This window comes from Diceros bicornis, unplaced genomic scaffold (genome assembly GCF_020826845.1).
Source record: "Diceros bicornis minor isolate mBicDic1 unplaced genomic scaffold, mDicBic1.mat.cur scaffold_93_ctg1, whole genome shotgun sequence".
In the NCBI taxonomy this organism is placed as follows: Eukaryota; Metazoa; Chordata; class Mammalia; order Perissodactyla; family Rhinocerotidae; genus Diceros; species Diceros bicornis.
This window is the reverse complement of record NW_026691823.1, coordinates 914,239-932,910: the sequence shown is the minus strand read 5'-3', so window position 1 is coordinate 932,910 and position 18,672 is coordinate 914,239. Positions and strand designations below refer to the sequence as shown.

At 42.1% G+C, this 18,672-nt stretch overlaps 1 protein-coding gene across 1 annotated transcript in view; it reads left to right on the top strand.

The window, feature by feature from the left end:
- LOC131403876 (centrosomal protein kizuna-like) overlaps positions 1–18,672 on the top strand; it is a 68,158-nt gene that overhangs the window by 19,585 nt on the left and 29,901 nt on the right. Inside the window, 1 exon segment of the mRNA XM_058538112.1 lies at positions 13,109–13,222. Within this exon segment, the coding sequence (XP_058394095.1) occupies positions 13,109–13,222 (114 nt within the window).

Sequence of the window (18,672 nt, the reverse complement as noted above, 5' to 3'; positions counted from 1 at the left end):
ATGTTTATAATAATGGTAATAATTTCGATCATCTTTGAGTGTTTACTGTGTACCCGATGCTGTGCCAGCTGCTTTACATACATTATCTCATCTGCTGCCTCAGCCCTATGCAGTGGAGGTGTCGTTACCTGCGCTTTACTGATAAAGAGACCTGGAATCTTTTCTGGGCCTATGTCTGGTGAGAGGAGTTCTCCTGCACTCAGGAGGGGCAGGTGGGCCAGGCTGGCTTTCCTAGTTTTATGGCTCCAGAGCTCCCTCTTCTGTTGTTCTCCCAGAATGTTTGTATGTGGCCTCTTACTTTCTTAGATCCCTTGGCTCTTTTCCCCTCCTCCACTTGAAATGGGAAGATTCTTCCTCTGCCGTTATTGTCCCAGTTAAGTTCAATTTAGAGTTCACTCCCAGCAGCTTCTCCTCAGTGCAGAGCTCTGCTGAAAGGGCACTTAGACTGGTAAGGTTCTGGAGTGGTAGGGCCCGGATTGCTCCTGCACCTACCGCAGTCCCTCTGTTCTAACCCTTGAAATGGACCTGCAGCCCCCTTCCAGATGGGCTGCCCTTCTCACCTCAGCCTGCCAGTGAGTACCGCTTGACGATGTGGAGGTTCTTGCATTCTCAGGAACGTCATTCATACTTTTGCTGTCCCTCCACTTCCTTCTGTACAATTGCAGATATAATGGGGGTTTAGTTGCTATCAGTAGTTTGTTCCACTCACTCATATTTTGTCACATAATTTTGTCATAGATATTATGCATGAATTTTTGGTTTGCTCTCCTAGTTGTTCTATCTTTTTTTTATATTTATATAAGGGAATTCAGGGAGATTTTTAAAAATAAAGGCTGTGCTGCCACTGTTTTCCTAGAATCCCTCTTATCATTTGATGTTTAAGTGAGTTACAACATTTTTGGGGAGATGTCTCAATGGAGTGTTAAGAGGCCCTATCCCAGCACTCCGGGAGCCAAATAAGAGATGTAGAGGGAGAGGAGGGAGGAGGCGATTGGGGAGAGGGAGAAAGGGAGGGCAGGGGGAAAGAGAGACTAGGGAGGCTGATGAGAGAATATAGCAGGCCTGCATCTCTGCTAGGGAGGGAACCAGCAGCCCAAATTCCACGAGGGCTGCAGAAAAATGAGACCTCTTTCAATACAAATTTGAGATCTAAAAGTAGTTTATTCTGAGTGGAACAAGTTTACCTATGGTTTCAAAAGTTGGAGAGGAGACTCTAGGGGTCAAGTCTTGGTTGTTTAAGATTCAAATAAGGTAGGAGAGACTGGAATATGGCCAGGTTTCCAAGAAAGTGGGGCTAACAGCAAACAAGCCTCAGGGAGAGGCCGTGTGTCAGTGTTGCAGTCAGCAGGCCCAGCTGAGCCTGAATTTAGTCCAGCCCAGGCTCCAGATGTGAGTGTAGAAGCCTCCAGATAATTCCAGTCACCTGTGTTCCACATCACCCCATGATATTCAGACTGAGGTCCCTGACATTGCAGAGCAGAGACAAGCCACCTGCCCTGTGCCCTGTCCAAATTCCTGACCCGCAGAAGCCATGAGCATAACAAAAAGTTGTCGATTGTTGTTTTACACCACTAAATTCAGGTTAGCTATTACAAGCAATAGAAAACCAGAATAGCCATGGTGATTGGTTTGGCTGATGAAAGGAGATTAGCCATTCCAGATTTTAAGAGAGGAATGGCTGGAGCACAGGCCTGAAGACAGACCAGCATGGCCCATGTCTAGGGAACTGTTGGTCACTCCAGCTGAAGGAGTGGCTCATGTGGCAGAGTATAGCGCCACTGCAGGCCAGGGGAACACATTCAGGGGCTACAGGGGTCTTTTTCTTATCCCTCCACACCCAGCACATGAACAGCCCCTCGATCCTGCTTTGTGCTGGCCCAGCCACACCAAGAGCAAAGATTCTGCTGTTACTGGTATTTATAAAAAGGAGACATGGTAGGGGAGCAGAGTGACAGGGGTAGGATCGTCATTTTAAGATACCTCCCTTAAATTCTTTTCAATGAAATGTAAATTTGAATTATGGAAAAGCCATCCATCAGAGTTCTTTTTTCAAACTTGGCTTTCTGGCCTTGTTGAACATTTACCTATTAATTATCTTGATATACCAGGCTACAAATAACGGGAACACTGTCTCGAACTGCTTTAAACAATAAACACATTTTTGTTTATTTCTGGAAGTCCGGGAGTAAAGCAGGCCCTGGGATTGGTTGATACTGCCCTTCACTTTTGTCATCAAAGACCCAGGTCCTTTCCGTTTCCCTGCTCTGTCATCCTCAGTGCTGACCTCATCCTTAGGCCAGGAACAAGATGGTGGCAGCGGTGTTCTTATGGACTGAGTTGTGTCCCTGCAGAATTCATATGTTGAAGCCTGAACCCCCAATGTGATGGTATTTGGAGATGGGCCCTTAGTGGGTAATTAAGGTTAGATGAGGTTATGAGGGTCAGGCCCCCGTGATGGGATTAGTGCCCTTATGAGAAGAGACCTGAGAGAGCTCTCCTCCTCTCTCTGCCCTGTGAGGACACAACAAGAAGGCAGCCGTCTGCAAGCTAGGAAGTGGGCCCTCACCAGGAACCAAGCCAGCCAGCGCCTTGATCTTAGACTTGATCAGTTCCTTATGGCTCATCTTCCCTTTTATTCTCTTAAACTTATATTTCTCACCTTTTGAAGAGCAGTTGTTGAGCTATTGGTGATAGGCTTCTAGAAAAACGAAACTTATTTTAAGGTGGGATTTGATAAGGAACATTTGAGCTTGATAACTGAGTGGGAAAGCTTCCATTCAGTGATGGCTTTTGTGAGGGAATCTGTGCAGATAGGCCAAGCAGATAAGAAAAACTCAAAAAGCAATAAGTGAGACCTTGATATGTTTTCTTGTGCTTTTGTACTGAATCTCACTATTTTGAGTCCCAGTTAGGAGACTTACAGTGTTACTTTAACCTACAAGAGAGATGTGAGGAGCACTTCTGAACACCTTGTGTTTAATGGCCTTCAACTAGTTGTCTAACTTTTTTCTATTTTCCTTTGTCAGTGTAAATTCATTTTAATTTTCTTGTCATTTTTGTGGACTGGAAGTGTGTTTGAATCTGCTGCTTAAAACAATGCTAGATTCGTTTTCTTTAGTGCAGTGATTCTCAGATATATTCCAGTAGAATTCTCCTGCTATTGAGTCAAGTGGTCTTTTCCAATTTTTAGGAAAATAAATCTTTGTAATTTTGAGAACTTCCTCAAAATTATTTTAATAAAACTTTGGTTACCTGCTATAGCTTGCCTACTGGAAGAGAAAATGAATGAGAGTACCAAATGAATAATAATGAAAAATGTGAAATCAGCTGATCCTGTTAGGTTTGATAGATTGGTTTTTCATCATGGGTATTTGTGTTAGTGGTTTGATTTTTATATTGTATACATATATTCATTGTCCGCTAGTAAAAATGTTCCTAATTTGTGTGATGAAATGACGTATATCAGTACTTCATGATATTTTACAGAAAGTTCTAAGAATTCCAGGTGTTCTGCCACCTTAAACATTGAAAAGCACTACTTTCTAGGATAATTGAATCCCTAAAAGAATTTCCAGTGCTGGGTCTGGGATTGATGGTGCTTGCTGATCAGATGTTATATATTACATGGATGTATGCTGGACATGGTTGTTTTGGAGCATTATTACATCTGTAATCATGGGCACAGCTGAAACTGGTTTCTGCTGTTTTGAAAGGTGTACTTACCTGGAATTGGGGATGTGCTTGTCTTACATCCCCTGAACTTCCACACTGACGAGAAGCCTTTTCACCTGGCTCCCAGGGTCTACCCAGGAGGGCATTATTTCCTAGCTTGCATCCCGCCTGCCTTTCCTCCCGGTTAATCCCCTTTATTCATTCATAATGATGGTTTGTTATCATTCACTTTCTTGTTTCTTTTGGCTTCCTTTTAGCAGCTTCTTAGGTGAATGAGCATTTGAATAATAAATTGATTCAGCTTCTTCATTTTAATACAGTATTGGCCCTCTGAAGGAGCCAGCAGAAAACCAGCACAATTTTGTCAGTAATTCTGTCTTTGATTTCTACCATACTCACATAGCAGGAGGCAATCATTAATAGCCAAGTGTTCAGTCTCCTTCCTGCTGGTGCCCTCCCAGGGTGCTGCCACTCCCATCTCATTGTCATCATGGAGGTGGGCCCCGAACACTGAGTCAGAACCCAGGGAGGGACCTGCCCTACAGGTCTGAGCTCTCCCTCAGTGGAGGGTGACTGCCCTAGACCCCATTCCCATTCATCAGAGTTAATTGGCTTCTAAGGAGACTCACTTATCCCAGAGAAGTGACATACTAACTTATTTCAGAGTCTGAACGTTGCCTGAGCCCTCAGTAAGCCCATCCACCATCCCATTATGCCTTCTGATTTGCCTTCTCCCTGGATCCCCTCACGTAGCATAATCTTTGCCAGCCCAGTCTGGTCCTCCTTGTCTCTTCTCTTACAGACGCACGTACACCCGCACCGGCACATACACACATGTGGAGACAGACGGAGAGACGTGTAACAGCAAAAGTCTGGTGTTTTGTTTTATGATCCTCTGTTAGTCCTTAAGCTCCAGCAAAGATGATTCTACCCTGAAAATATCAGATGCCCTTTTACAAAAAGCGCCCTCTAGAGTTTAATTATAGAACCAATTATAATAATGTCTAATAAAAAAATTTATTATGTTCATAGTATTCTTTAAATTTAGTCAAAATACAAGGCTTGATTGTATTACATTTCTGAAAGGTGTCGGGGGAAGAGGAGGAATCTCCCTCTGTCCTTTTCCTTAAGGTTCTTATGGCTGGCCAAATAACAAGACAGGTTAGCAGGAGAAAATAATACCAAGTTTAATAACATGTATACATGGGAGAAAGCAGGGACACTGCGTTTATCAACACAGTAGCAGAGATTCTCGTCTTAAATACCATGTCCAACCAAAGACAAGGAGGATGTTGGGGGCAGGGGTGTTAGTTACAGGAGATTATCACTAAAGCACTATAAACAAGAGTAAGGTTTATTATGCAGTTTTAAGGCCTCACCTTCTACATTGATAAGTCTCTAGAAATGAGGTCATCCCCTCTCTTCCCAATACAGAGAGGGAGATACCTTTACAAATGGAGACTTCCCTTGTAAATGATTGTCTGGTAACTCCTCGCAGGGCCATCTAGAGCATGTGGCCAGAGAGACAGAGCTTCCGATAAGATGGGTTTGTTGGTGCCTTTTCTATTGTAACCTCTATCCTACATTATCTTTATAGCAGTCATGATAATAACTCCTTCCTGAAACAGATCTTTTGTTTTAAATTCTTTAGGCAGTTTGGGAGGGGAAACTCAAATATTCTTCCTGAGTTCTCTGAGTCCTTATTGTCTTCAGCTCGAAATAATCCGCATACCAGAGTGGTGCTTCCTGGGGTAGCTTGCCCTGAGCACCATCAAAGGCATAAAGTTGTACGATAAGACATTTACCCTCCATGTTCTTTTTTGCAGCAGATATTTAAAGCTAGGTCACTTTAGGTGACTGGCTCCATAAATCCGTTGTGTGCACCTCAGATTGGAGGGTGCAGCCAGCACCCTAATGACAACACCCCACTGGTGACACATCTGTGCTGATTTAAAGGAAATCCAGGGAGCAAGAGTAAATGTTTCCAGTGTTCACCTTCCCAGCAAAGAGGATTTTTATCAACTCAGGTGTTGTTTGGGATCCACAGACCTATCAAAGAGCAAATTAAGAACACATCCATTTCAGGGCCGGCCCCGTGGCTTGGCGGTTAAGTGCTCACACTCCGTTGCTGGTGGCCTGGGTTCGGATCCCGGTTGCGCACCGACGCACCGCTTCTCTGGCCATGCTGAGGCCGTGTCCCACGTACAGCAACTAGAGGGATGTGCATCTATGACATGCAACTATCTACTGGGGCTTTGGGGTAAAAAATAAATAATAAAAAAAAAAAGAACACATCCATTTCATAAAGGAGCCATCCTTTATGCAGCCATCGCTAATGACTCGGCTGCTAAAATCTCATTATGGGTTCAGGCTGGTTATCTCTCTGTTTAAGGGTAGAGGGAAACACCCTATTATAAATTCTCTCAGGCCTCCCAGCACCTCAGTAAGCAACTTAAAAAAAAAAAAAAGGAAAGGTGATATGGGAGAAGGAGTAGTTCTGAAAATTAAAATGGAACAGAATGATGTTTTGAAGCCAAAGAGGGGGAAAAGGCAAGGGTTTTGCTTGTGAGGCCTCTGCTACAATAAAGAGGACCTTAACGCAGACGGACCATACCCTACAAAATGCAGCCCATAATTCAAGCTGTCAGCTTAATCACGCTGTTTCCAGGTATAGAGAAGGAGCCCTTGTTTCCAGGGCTAAACAGAGAGCCTTGTTTGCTGACCCCTAGTCTGCAGCCTGCCGCTGCAGACCGCCCCGCTCTGTTGGCCTTTGTGTTGCTGTCCCCTCCTTCCCTCATTTTTGGCATTGTGTTCCCTTCAAGTGGCCCCCTGGAAGGGACCACCCAGGGGGCTGCACAATGGGGACCAAGGGAGCCACCAAAACATAGGTTTTGTAAGACAGCCCGTTAAAAGAAAAATACTCTTTAACTATGTATGTGTTTGTCTTTTCTACAACTGTTTTGTGTGGCAAACAAAACCCCGTATACAGACTTCACTGTGGCCGCACATACAGCTGTTCCAGCCATCGGGTGTCAGGCTTGAGATAGTTCCTCCCAGTTTATTTTCCCAGGGCACTAATTCTCGATGTGGTTTATATTTACATGTTTGGATTTATGGTCAGGAAACTTGATATCAGAGTAAACAAATTGCACTGGCTTTATGAAACTATTTTATCAATAGTCTTCAGAATTGGTGGCATTGCTCTTGGGTGAAACTTGTCTGTAATGCTACTTAACAAAAGCTAGCAGCCGGAATTCAGTTCTCAATAGCCATTTACACCTCTGTAAAAGGATTAGCTCTCGCCAATTGTTACACTGTTTAAATCTTAATTTGCATCTTTATGGAGGTAGGGCTTCTACAGACCTCTCTGGTTCTCTGTTGTGTTTGTGTACCTGTGGGTGGGAGGTCACTGGAGGTTTTCTCTTATTGGTGAAGGTGCTAAATTGCTTCAGGATGACCAGTAAGCTACACAAATTGAATTAGCATATCAGGGTTTGACTGACAACAGCCGGCTTTGGCTCGTTAGTTATCGGCTTTGGCTCGTTAGTTATATTTTGTAGCAGTTGTGGTCTTTAAGTGTTGGGTGCATGAATGCATTCTGTTACTTCTGTTTAAACTTAACAATTCTCATGGGTCTTAGGAGGATTTTAAATGTTGTTGATTGTAATCAACAAATTTCCTTGGGAATTAAATGTGAAAAACAGAACCAGAACATGATCAAGTGATGGTTTTATTTATTTATTTTTTTAATAGAGATAAAATATGCAACTAAGACTTTATTTATTTATTTATTTATTTATTGGTGAGGAAGATTGTTCCTGAGCTAACATCTGTGCCAGTCTTCGTCTGTGTTGTATGTGGGATGCCACCACAGCATGGCTTGATGAGCGGTGTGTAGGTCCGTACCCGGGATCAGAACCTGAGAACCCTGGGCTGCCGAAGCAGAGCGCTCCAACTTAACTACTATGCCACTGGGCCAGCCCCAAAGTGATGGTTTTAAAAGTAATCTTTTCTATCCGGGCCATGTGTTCTTAGTTTAAAGATCAAAACCTTCTTATGTTTTGGAAGGAGTGTAGGGTCAAACCCATGAGAAGGAAGAAGTTGAGTGTGCAGGCCAGTGTTCTGCAGGCACTGGAATGGGAAGCAAAGGTCGGTCGTGTTGCCCTTTGCCCACCGTTCTGTATATGGGCTGTTCCTAAACCCCACACTCAGAACTACAGACCACCTCTGCAGATGATGCCTTTTGTCGTTGCTCATTTAGCAATACAATTTCCTTCCCCAAAACGTTGTTCTGGATGTGACCAACTATGGTGCTTTATTATTCTTCAGTCTCATTAAAAATACAGTAAATGTATTTTATAAAACTTTTTAAAAGTAACATTATATTATGTAAATTATGAAGTAAACTCATTACTAGTTATGGGCAGTGATTACCACACCATTTTGAGACTGTTGTTCCCTAGAGAAAATAAAACCTGAAAGTCATGCCTTTAGTGCCGCAACTGAAACATGTCCACTCTGATAGAACACCCACGGGAATGTGTGGAAGTTACCTGGTGGGGTTAAGGAAAAGTTTATTTTCTACAGCCCTCATACAGGGTCATTTTTGCCAAAAAGTAATTCTCAGTTTGCAGTACTGAAAGGAAAAGCATGGCACTTTTTCTCTCTTCCTTGCTTCCAAAAAAAATTGTACCTTCCTTTGAGTGTTCCCATTAGCCTGGAGTGGAGTTGTTTTCTTTTAAATTATCTCTTAAATTCTGTGTGACTGAAAGATGAAAATGAAGCTAGAAAGCAATTACTTTAAATTTGGCCAAAAAAATTTATTTATTATCTGCCTGCACTGTTGGGTAAAATAAAATATACCTCTTTAAAGTGCCTTTTGTGCTTCTAGAGATTACTTGTCATCCATCACGTTTGTCCACTTGCTGGAGGTCACAGAGACAAACTGATGGTAAGGCCCAGTGTGTTAGTGCCAGGCCCGTCTACATATTCCCCAGGAAGGACTGGGCATGGGCTGGTCAGACTGATGCCCCTCCAGCTGGAATTATTTTGATGGGAATGCAAATAGAAGACATGAAAGAAATTGAGGTCTTGAATTCTAGGATAGTGTTTTTTATAACACATAGTCTTTAATCTTTAGCTCCATAGTGTTTGAATTCTTTAATAGAGATTTTTTCAGCAAAGGACTGATGAATATTTTGTAAGCTAAAGTCAGGTATCACGTGGAGAAATAACTAGTAGAAACCCTCAGCACAGACCAACTTGTCTTTTAGCCAGAGAAGGTTCTGAGTTAATCGAGAGTAGACCATAAGCTCTGTGCAGACAGTACTTGTGGCCGTCTTATTGATCGCTCGTTGCCAAGCCATGGACGCCATGGAAGCCCTGGACTGGTCTAACAGCAACCATATAAAAACATACTGTAAAAATAGGTGTCATGGATTTCTCTAATCTAGGTTTAAATCTTGGCCTGTCATTCAACTCATGGTGTTAAGTATGTCTTCAGTATTGTGCTGAGTGCGACATGAAACTTCAAGTAAGATAAAAATTCAGAAGTCCAATTGTTGTTCTCAACAAGCTTTTGGTCTTGTTGAGAAGACTAGACAGACATGACATAACTAGAGAACAGTACAATGTAGGATGTGGTCTGTATTGTGCTAAAGGAATTCAGGGATAAGAAAGATCCCTATGAATGAGGTAGTCAGAGAAGCTCCTAGACAAGTATGAGAAGAGCTAGTCTAAGTAAGCCTGATATTTGGGTTGATCAGATTGGAAAAGAACAAAGGTTATCTGGCATCTGTCCTGACTGGAGAAGCTCCTGGACAAGTATGAGAAGAACTAGTCTAAGTAAGCCTGATATTTGGGTTGATCAGATTGGAAGAGAACAAAGGTTATCTGGCATCTGTCCTGACTGGACAATCAGGTATTATTTAGCACTGGCATACCATGGTGGGGTGGGGGGTGGGCATACAGGCAACAAAGGGTGCATTGTCTGTAGAGCATTTATAAACAGTAATAAAACCACTAAAACTGTTTTCTCTTATCACCATTCCTAAGAATGGTGGAGATAAAATACTCCTCCCTGGAGGGAGGCTGCTCCCACCGGAACACCCTGCCTATACCCCACTGTGGTACCCCAGCATTGGTGAGCGTCTGCTAACTTCCGCCATTGTACCAGCATTTCAGAGGAGGTGCAGAAACATCAAGCCCTGGTCCTTGCTCAGGGTCTACCACCTGGGGCGGGAGGTGAGACTAGAGGCAGTCTAAGCTGGAGACCCCAAGCCTGCAGACCAGCTCTGTTTGTCCAGCATAGTATTTAACCTCCTTTTGAATTAGCTGCCAGATTTTTAAATTTGGGAGATGTCACATAAAAATAAAACTAGCAATTGTGAATTTCCAGCTTCTCTTGAAAACTAGGAAGATCAACGTCACTGAGACACATTCCACTGCGGGAGCTGAGAGTGACTGGCCCTTTGAGTGAGGCACACACCCCAGTTTTTCGAGAGCCCACCCCACCAGCTGTAGGCGCTTGACTTCCCCCCAGCTGAGCCGTGAATGACTGTTCTCCCTCTCTGCCACCCCCACCACTGCTCTCACACTTACACACTCTTCCCCTGCTATCTAGAGCACAAGTTCAGTCTCCTGGCTGTGGTCTGGGTCTCGTGTCTGTCCCCTCACCAACTGCATCTGTGCACGGCTGCCAGGCTAACCCTCTCAAAAACACTGCTTTCAAGAAACCAGCCATAGCTCAGAAATCCGCCAGATTTATTACTATTTTCTCAGCCGAGTTTCATATTGAATTTTATTTCCCATTACTATCTTATCACCACAAACAGCAACCCCCACCTGGCCAGACTTGTGTCCTTGCTGGTCCCGACACCCCTCCTACCATGGCATTTCCTCACACCTTTGCCTGTGCCACCCCTTAGCTTAAAGGGTCATCTCCCCTTCTGTCTAAATCTTGCCCAGCTGAAGTTCCTCCTCCATAGTCAAGCCCTTGTGATGCCAAGGAGCTCTCTGTCTCTCTATTGCCTCACAACTCCTGATTGCCTTCCCAGTGATTATGTGCTCTCCTTTGCTGCTCTGAAATTGGCTTACCTCCGATGGGCCTGTCTTCCTTTTCTTAAGGGCAGGTGTTATTTTGTGAATTGAGTGGTGACGAGATAAAGCCTTCCAGGAAGAATTAGGAACCAGATTTTGCCAAAGGAAAAAGAAGTATTATAGGTACTATAAGTCATATAGGCCAGGAGTCTGGAAGGTTTTTTGTTTGTTTGTTTTTTAATTTATTTTTTAAATTATTTTATTGAGGTCACATTGGCATATAACATTGTATAAATTTCAGGTATACAATATCATATATCAGTTTCTGTATAGATTGCTTTGTGTTCACCACCAATAGTCTAGTTTTTATCTGTGACCATACATATGTGCCCCTTTACTCCTTTCACTCTCCGCCTACTCCCTTCCCCTCTGGTAACCAGTAATCTGTTCTCCGTATCCACGTGTTTATCTTCCACATATGAGTGAAATCATACGGTGTTTATCTTTCTCTGTCTGGCTTATTTTGCCTGGTATAATACCCTCAAGGTCCATCTATTTTGTCACAAATGGCATGATTTTGTCTTTTTTATGGCTGAGTAGTATTCCACTGTATCTATATACTATGTCTTCTTTATCCATTCATCCGTTGATGGGCACTTGGGTTGCTTCCATGTCCTGGCTGTTGTGAATATTGCTGTGATGAACATAGGGATGCATAAATCTCTTTGAATTGTTGCTTTCATGTTTTTGGATGAACACTCAGTAGTGGGATATATGGATCATATGGTATTTCTATTTTTAATTTTATAAGAAATCTCCATACTGTTTTCCATAGTGGCTGCACCAGTTTGCATTTGCACCAGTTATGTATGAGGGTTCCCTTTTCTCCACATCCTCTCCAATATTTGTTATTTCTTGTCTTGTTAATTATAGCCATTCTGATGGATGTAAGGTGAAATCGCATTGTAGTTTTGATTTGCATTTCCCTGATAATTAGTGATGTTGAACATCTTGTCATATGCCTGTTGGCCATTCATGAACAAAATGAAAAAACAACCCACCAACTAGGAGAAAATATTTGCAAATCATATATCCAACAGGGGGTTAATTTCCAAAATATATAAAGAACTCATACAACTCAACAACAAAAAACAAAACAACCCGATCAAAAAATGGGAGGTTTTTGGCAGCAGAGCTCAGAGGTGAAGGATCCAACACAGGATGTGGCCCAGAAGGACTAAGAATCTTAGGCTTAGAGTTTAGACAAGAGCTTGAGACACGGCAAGGAACTGGAGCGCCCATAGGGTGGCCTAGGGTCCAGAATAGGGCTTGAATGGGGGGTGGGGGGGGTGGGGGTGGGGGACGGACATGACACGACATTTATATTTCCTTCCCAGGATAAAAGCCTGCTTCAGAGTCAGGGTGCCTGAGCCTACACTTGTCACTCACCCTCTAATAGACAAACAGAGCACATCTCTTTCATCCTTTTGATATGGATCCAGTAACTTAACCCACTGTTGTACTAACTACAAGTTAGTAAGATGTTGCTAATTAACACATTGCTTTACAAGTTGCTTCATTTTCTTTTTGGAGTACATGTTGAATATTCCCAACTACGTATGTCATCAGCTTCTTTAAAGTAGAAATACTGTTTTGTCTTTGATATCTTCTCCTATAGCTTTTTAGAATCATGCTTTCCCCCAAATAGATATTTTTTTAAAGGAAGTTTCTAACCAGTCTCTTTGGAAGCTACTATGATACCGTGACAGACCTAACCTAAAACAGTGGCCAAATTGTTAGACTAGACCAGTCCCCCAGTAGACTGGAAATAGATAATGAAGGCTAAATCCCTCTTTCCCTCCCTTCCTCTTCTTACTAAAAATAAAGAAAATTGTATTGCAGTGGGATCTGAATGGAGAAATAATAGTCATTTTTCTGCGTTCAGAAATAGAGGACATAACCAGTATCCAGCCAGCAGTTTTCAATTTCTTAGCAGTGACGATTTAAGTAAATTTCACATGAGTTGTGGAGATCTAACTTTGTTATGATTGACAATAGAAAATTAGCCTTTTCTGCTGTTAAGATTATCTAGCATTCCTATCAGTCAGGTGGAATGTGGAATGAGATTGCATAGCTGTCGATTTGAAGGTCATTAAAGTCTTCAAAGGGTTAAAAGTTACTTCCACTGATGGATTTAAAACTGCCACATACACACAAACAAGGTTTTCAAAATGCCCCATTTTGCATCTTTGTCGAGAGATAGTCTAGTTGCTGCATTTTTGTGTCTAGATTATATTACAGATATGTCAATAAACCACGAAGAACCTCCGTAGATTCTAGAAGCTGGGCCATCTGTGCTTAAATAAACATCTCATGCAGCACCTGTTTTATTTTATAGGCTCTATAATCACAGTGACATTCTGAAAGAAGACCTTGAAGCCTGTGGAACAGCTGTCCTTCACCAGCCTCCGAGACTCTTACCTGGAGGTGGCAGCCATGAAAAGCAAGTCAGGTATTATTGGGATGAAATTGCTGCTGTGGAAGGATGGCCATTCTTGTTCCCAGATGCTTCCAAATGAAAACAAAACACTAGTCCACACGGTCACCACTGGGATAGACACTTGTAGTTGTCAGTTTAACTGTTTTATGGACTTGACCATTAACTTCTTTGTAAATGTATTTGTTTCTAATTGTTAATTGGATATATCCACTCAATCCCTACTCATAACAACGTTTTAAGGGCTTACTTGGGGGGAGGGAGCACAGGTAGCCTTCATCTGGTATATTAGCATACCTTCGTGAACAACCCAGGATATAATCTAGTCTAGCCACCACCCTAGAGGGATGTCATTGGCAAGTCCAAACCCCAGATGGATTCCTCAATTTCCAAGGTCATGCTGGTGATACAGGCCCCCAATCTAGAAGATACAGGCCCCCAATCTGCAAGTATGGTCTCTGGACCAACAGCATCAACAAGACCTGGGAACACGTTTTCCCCGCCCAGGCCTCACTGAATCAGGAATCTGGGGGTAAGACCCAGCCACCTGGGTTTTAATGAGCCCTTAAGGGAACTACCCTCCCTCAGGTTTGAGAGCCACCACTTCAAGGATATCCCTTAAAGGCCATAAAGCTAGGATGACAGAGAGAGGGGGTTAATTATTTGCAGGGTAGTTGGCACATGTGAACCATGATTCTTGTACATCCTTCCTGAGTCAATCAGAAATCTGTTCTCTACCCTCTACCCACCTTTTAGGTAGTGTGGGTTTCTTTTCATGGCCTCAGAAGCTTTGTGGCATCTGAGCGACTTATTGAGTTCATAGAATTACATATGTGTAATTTGTGTAATGGTTTGTCCAGTGTTGGCACCTGGTCGGTGCCTAATTCATGTTGCATAATTGTTGCCAGTGACCTAACTCTGATTTTTATTTTGGGGACTGACTATATTTCCTTTTATTAAAATATATCCCCACTATTTACTAGCAGAGAACAAATTATTTCTCGAGCATGGTCAGCAGATGAGTGTCTGTGAAAGCCCACCTGAAAGGACCTTGTTTCGCTGAGAGTGAGAGGGGCTTTGGGTCTGGTTATCTTATATCTAACATCATTTTCTCTACCTTCAGTGTGCCACATAGGCTGTTTTATGTTAATGATTTTCTTCAGAGTAGAATTCAGCATAAATCTCATGAAGGCGTGAGAAGTCAAGATGATGGTTTCTAAAAGGGCCTTGTCACAAGAAGACTTGGCCAATCATATGTTCCATTTAACAGAGCACAAGATGAGGTTCACAAGTCCTGAATGTGTATACATTACCTTCTGCATCTGTACTAGTGATCTCCAAACTGTGGAAAATGCTGGAAATGACCTTCCTGGTCAGTAACTTTTCAACCTGAAGCAGTAAAGGGCAATGCAAGAAAATCCTCTTTCCTGTTTTTTGTTTGTTTTTTTTTTTTTTTTGTGAGGAAGATCAGCCCTGAGCTAACATTCATACCAATCCTCCTCTTTTTGCTGAGGAAGACCAGCTCTGAGCTAACATCTATTGCCAATCCTCCTCCTTTTTTTCCCCAAAGCCCCAGTAGATAGTTGTATGTCATAGTTGCACATCCTTCTAGTTGCTGTATGTGGGACGCGGCCTCAGCATGGCCGTTCAAGCGGTACGTCAGTGGGCGCCGGGATCCGAACCTGGGCCGCCAGTAGCGGAGCGCATGCACTTAACCGCTAACCCATGGGGCCGGCTCCCCCTCTTTCCTGTTGTTTTATCATGCAAAATAAAAAACAGCAGTCTTAAATACTCCTTTACAAGGCTGTGGAAGAAGCTGTCTGGGGCGGAGTCTTTCTGCACTCTATAGGTCATTTGGTGATTATGTGTTGTGAGGCTCTGTAACCAGGCCCCTGTTTCTTTCTCACTGCTTTTTTGTATCTGTTGATATACTATTTTGCATAAACCACAGTTGTGGTATGTGGCATAGAAAGCATATATGCATTTATAATTCTCTGTGCAAACTGACTTGTTAGACTAAATGATTCATTGTGTGACTCTCTTAACCTACGCTGCCAAACTGTGATTGTGGGTGATGAGATAAAATATCTACATCTACTAGACTAGACATTTGTATAGTTTCTCAACATGCATAAGAGAGCATTGATTTCCATTATGAAAGGTTGCATTTTGCATGACTGTTGGTCTACAGTTATGTATAAATCAGCTTTCCCTAAGAAATGATCCTTCTTTATGACCAACACAAATTTTAAAATTAATATCTGGAGGCTGCAAGACTGCTTCTTTACCACAATCATTTTTTTAAGCCAGATAAAGAAGTCAGGAATGGTTACTAATGTCAGTGTTATGTTCTGTTACGATTAGGATTGCCCTTTTATACCCCATTGTATGTTGTGACTGGGGGTGCTGTTGAATGCACACTGCTTGTCACTGGTTCACTGTCTAGCCTTGGAAAAAGTGCCAAGTGTTTATATGACCTTTGAGAGATAAGCAGTCAGGTCTTTAAATACAGATTCTTTCTAACGAGTTTTATTTATTTATTTATTTTTGCTGAAGAAGATTAGCCCTGAGCTAACATCTGTTGCCAGTCTTCCTCTTTTTTTGCTTGAGGAAGTTTAGCCCTGAGCTAACATCTGTGCTAATCCGCCTCTATTTTGTATGTGGGTCACTGCCACAGCATGGCTGATGAGTGAGTGGTGTGGATTCACACCTGGGATCCGAACCCGTGAAGCAGGGCTGCCAAAGTGGAGCACGCCAAACTCAACCACTAGGTCACCAGGCCAGCCCCTCTAACAAGTTTTAATCATGGCGTCGGGCTCCTTGCTGCTCTTCTTGATCTAGCCACCCTCTGTGCCCCTCAGCACCCAGGAATTATTTTGGGCACTCCCCTAAGTGATATATTCCCATCTGCTTTGAGATCTCCCCTGGACCAAAGCAGTCAACTGGTCAACTTGATAAACTATTTCAGAAACACAGATTTGGAGAGAATGATCTACTTTTGTTCCTTAATTGTTAATGACACTGATGTCATTAGAATTTAAGCCAGGCAGAGTAGGAAGGCTCTAATGGGTTATGAACTCCTTAAAGCCTGTTGAAGAGAACTGTGTTTGGTGTGGCGGCAGCCCTGCTTGTGCCCCTGACCCAACCATGGCTGTCGAGGTCTATCTCTTTACTATAATCTCATCTGCAAGATGGGATACCTGCCCCACAGCGTACTCTAAAAGATAGTGAGAAGACTTCTGAATTCCTGCTCACAAAGTGAAGCATCTTAAAAGGAAAAAGAACAAAACCGTTCCTATCATCATTATTGATTTTTGTTATATCAGGGATTAAGTGTTCAAAGACCTTCATATGAAAAGTTTACTGTTATTAGGTGGAAGACCAAGTTGTTATTTTAGACAATCGTGAATTATTAAAATATAATTCATTTCATTTGGGGTAATTGATAAAAAATTTGTTCATTATTGCCTTCTGGAAAACATATTTTAACATAAAAATGATTACTTAAGTAATTTTATCGTATATGAAATCCATATTGAGAGTACTCATTATTTTATTTTTTTTCCAGGTGCAACTAATTAATTGTCTCTTGTTAGTGGCTACTTTCAGATACAGTTGCCCAATTGTGCTCTCAAACTCATGCTGAAAAATTGAGTCAGCTTTATATTATTTGGATTACAGTATGTAAAAACCTCTTTATTTTATTCTGCCTATTATGTTCAGAATAAAATTCAGGGTACTTACCATTTTGTCTGCATTTAAAACTTTGGTCAAGTTACCAATCTGTTGTAAATCAGTTGTAATTAGGAAATGTTGGTACATTTACTTAAATTGCAGTTTTCTGATTGGAAGCCATTCCAAGTGTATGAAGTTAATTATAGACTGTTTAAAGTCTATTCTTTTATTATCTTTTTAATTAAAGGAGTATATAATTTAGCTGACATTGAACTTTGTTTTTTCTCTGTGGCATTGATGTTATAAATTTTCCAATGTAAAGTAGACGAAAGAGAAAAAAAAAACTCCTTTAAATCCTTTGTACCTTGGGCCGGCCCAGTGGCACAAGCGGTTAAGTGCTCGCGCTCCTCTGTGGCAGCCCGGGGTTCACTGGCCCGGATCCCAGGTGCACACCGGCGCACCGCTTGTCAGGCCATGCTGTGGCGGCGTCCCATATAAAGTAGAGGAAGATGGGCACGGATGTTAGCCCAGGGCCAGTCTTCCTCAGCAAAAAAGAGGAGGATTGGCATTGGATGTTAGCTCAGGGCTGGTCTTCCTCACACACACAAAAAAAATCCTTTGTACCACTTTGCAAATTTTCTGATTTGGTGTGTTTATGTAGAAACATGGGCAAGACTCCATGCAAGGAGAGCCATGGCTGTTGTACTCCTCACCCAATTTGTCCTGAAATCAATCTGCACGAAAGCCTGGTTTTGTGCTATAAGTGTTGGCTTAACTGTTCAGAAGTCACAGACTCTAGATGCTGTACCTCCTTCCATAGCTCATTTGCTGTTTGACTCCATGCAAGTCAATTAATGGGTTTTGTCCTTTTGTGAGGTATGTATAATAATTATAGGAAACCTTAGCTAGTTCTTTCATACCAGAGCCCAAAGGATGGTTACAGTTGGGGGGACATTAGTAGCCTCTTGCCTTGGCTTTGCCTCTGCAGAAGTCACATGGATCAGTCACCAGCGAGACGGTCTCTCATAATTCAGTCCATCCCAACTACTTGAATTAACTTAATTCACCCTACTTCCATCCCAACTACTTGAATTAACTTAATTCACCCTACTTAAACTTGTTTCTAAGTTTAACTCAACCTAAGTAAACATCTTTTCAGACCAGAAGCACAATTGATTTACTCATTATGAGAAATGAAACGGCTGAATGGACTAGAATTTGCTGGTAGCCTGTGATTGCATTTTCCCGGTAGGGAAATCTCTTGTGAAACCAAATGTAGAAAAAAGTTGCTTCATTTACATAGAAACAGAACAAAGGAATTGGGTGCATTATGACATTGGTGAGGTCTAGACAGAACCAAGAAAGGCAAGTTGCTGAAGGGGCTTTCTACCAAACCAGCCAGAAACCTTAGAATCATTCTGGGAAGTTTTTAAATAAGTTCAAGGATTCCGATGACCCATCCCACTTTATTCAACTCTTGGGAAAAACTAGAGTTAGGTCAGGCAAAGATTATAACAATTAAGATTTATTAAAGAAGGTTCTGAATTGTACCTAGACTTACTTTTTTTCCAAATATTTTCTTATGAAAATTTCCAAACATACAGAAAAGTAAAAGGAACTGTGTAATGAGCATCCATATACCCACCACCCAGATTCTACCATTGACATTTGATTGCACTCCCATATGTCTGTCTCTTCATATTTCCATCCATCCATCAGTCACAATCTCTTATTTTTATGCATTTCCAAGTAAGTTGCAGACATTAGTACACTGTTTTTTAACTTTTTAC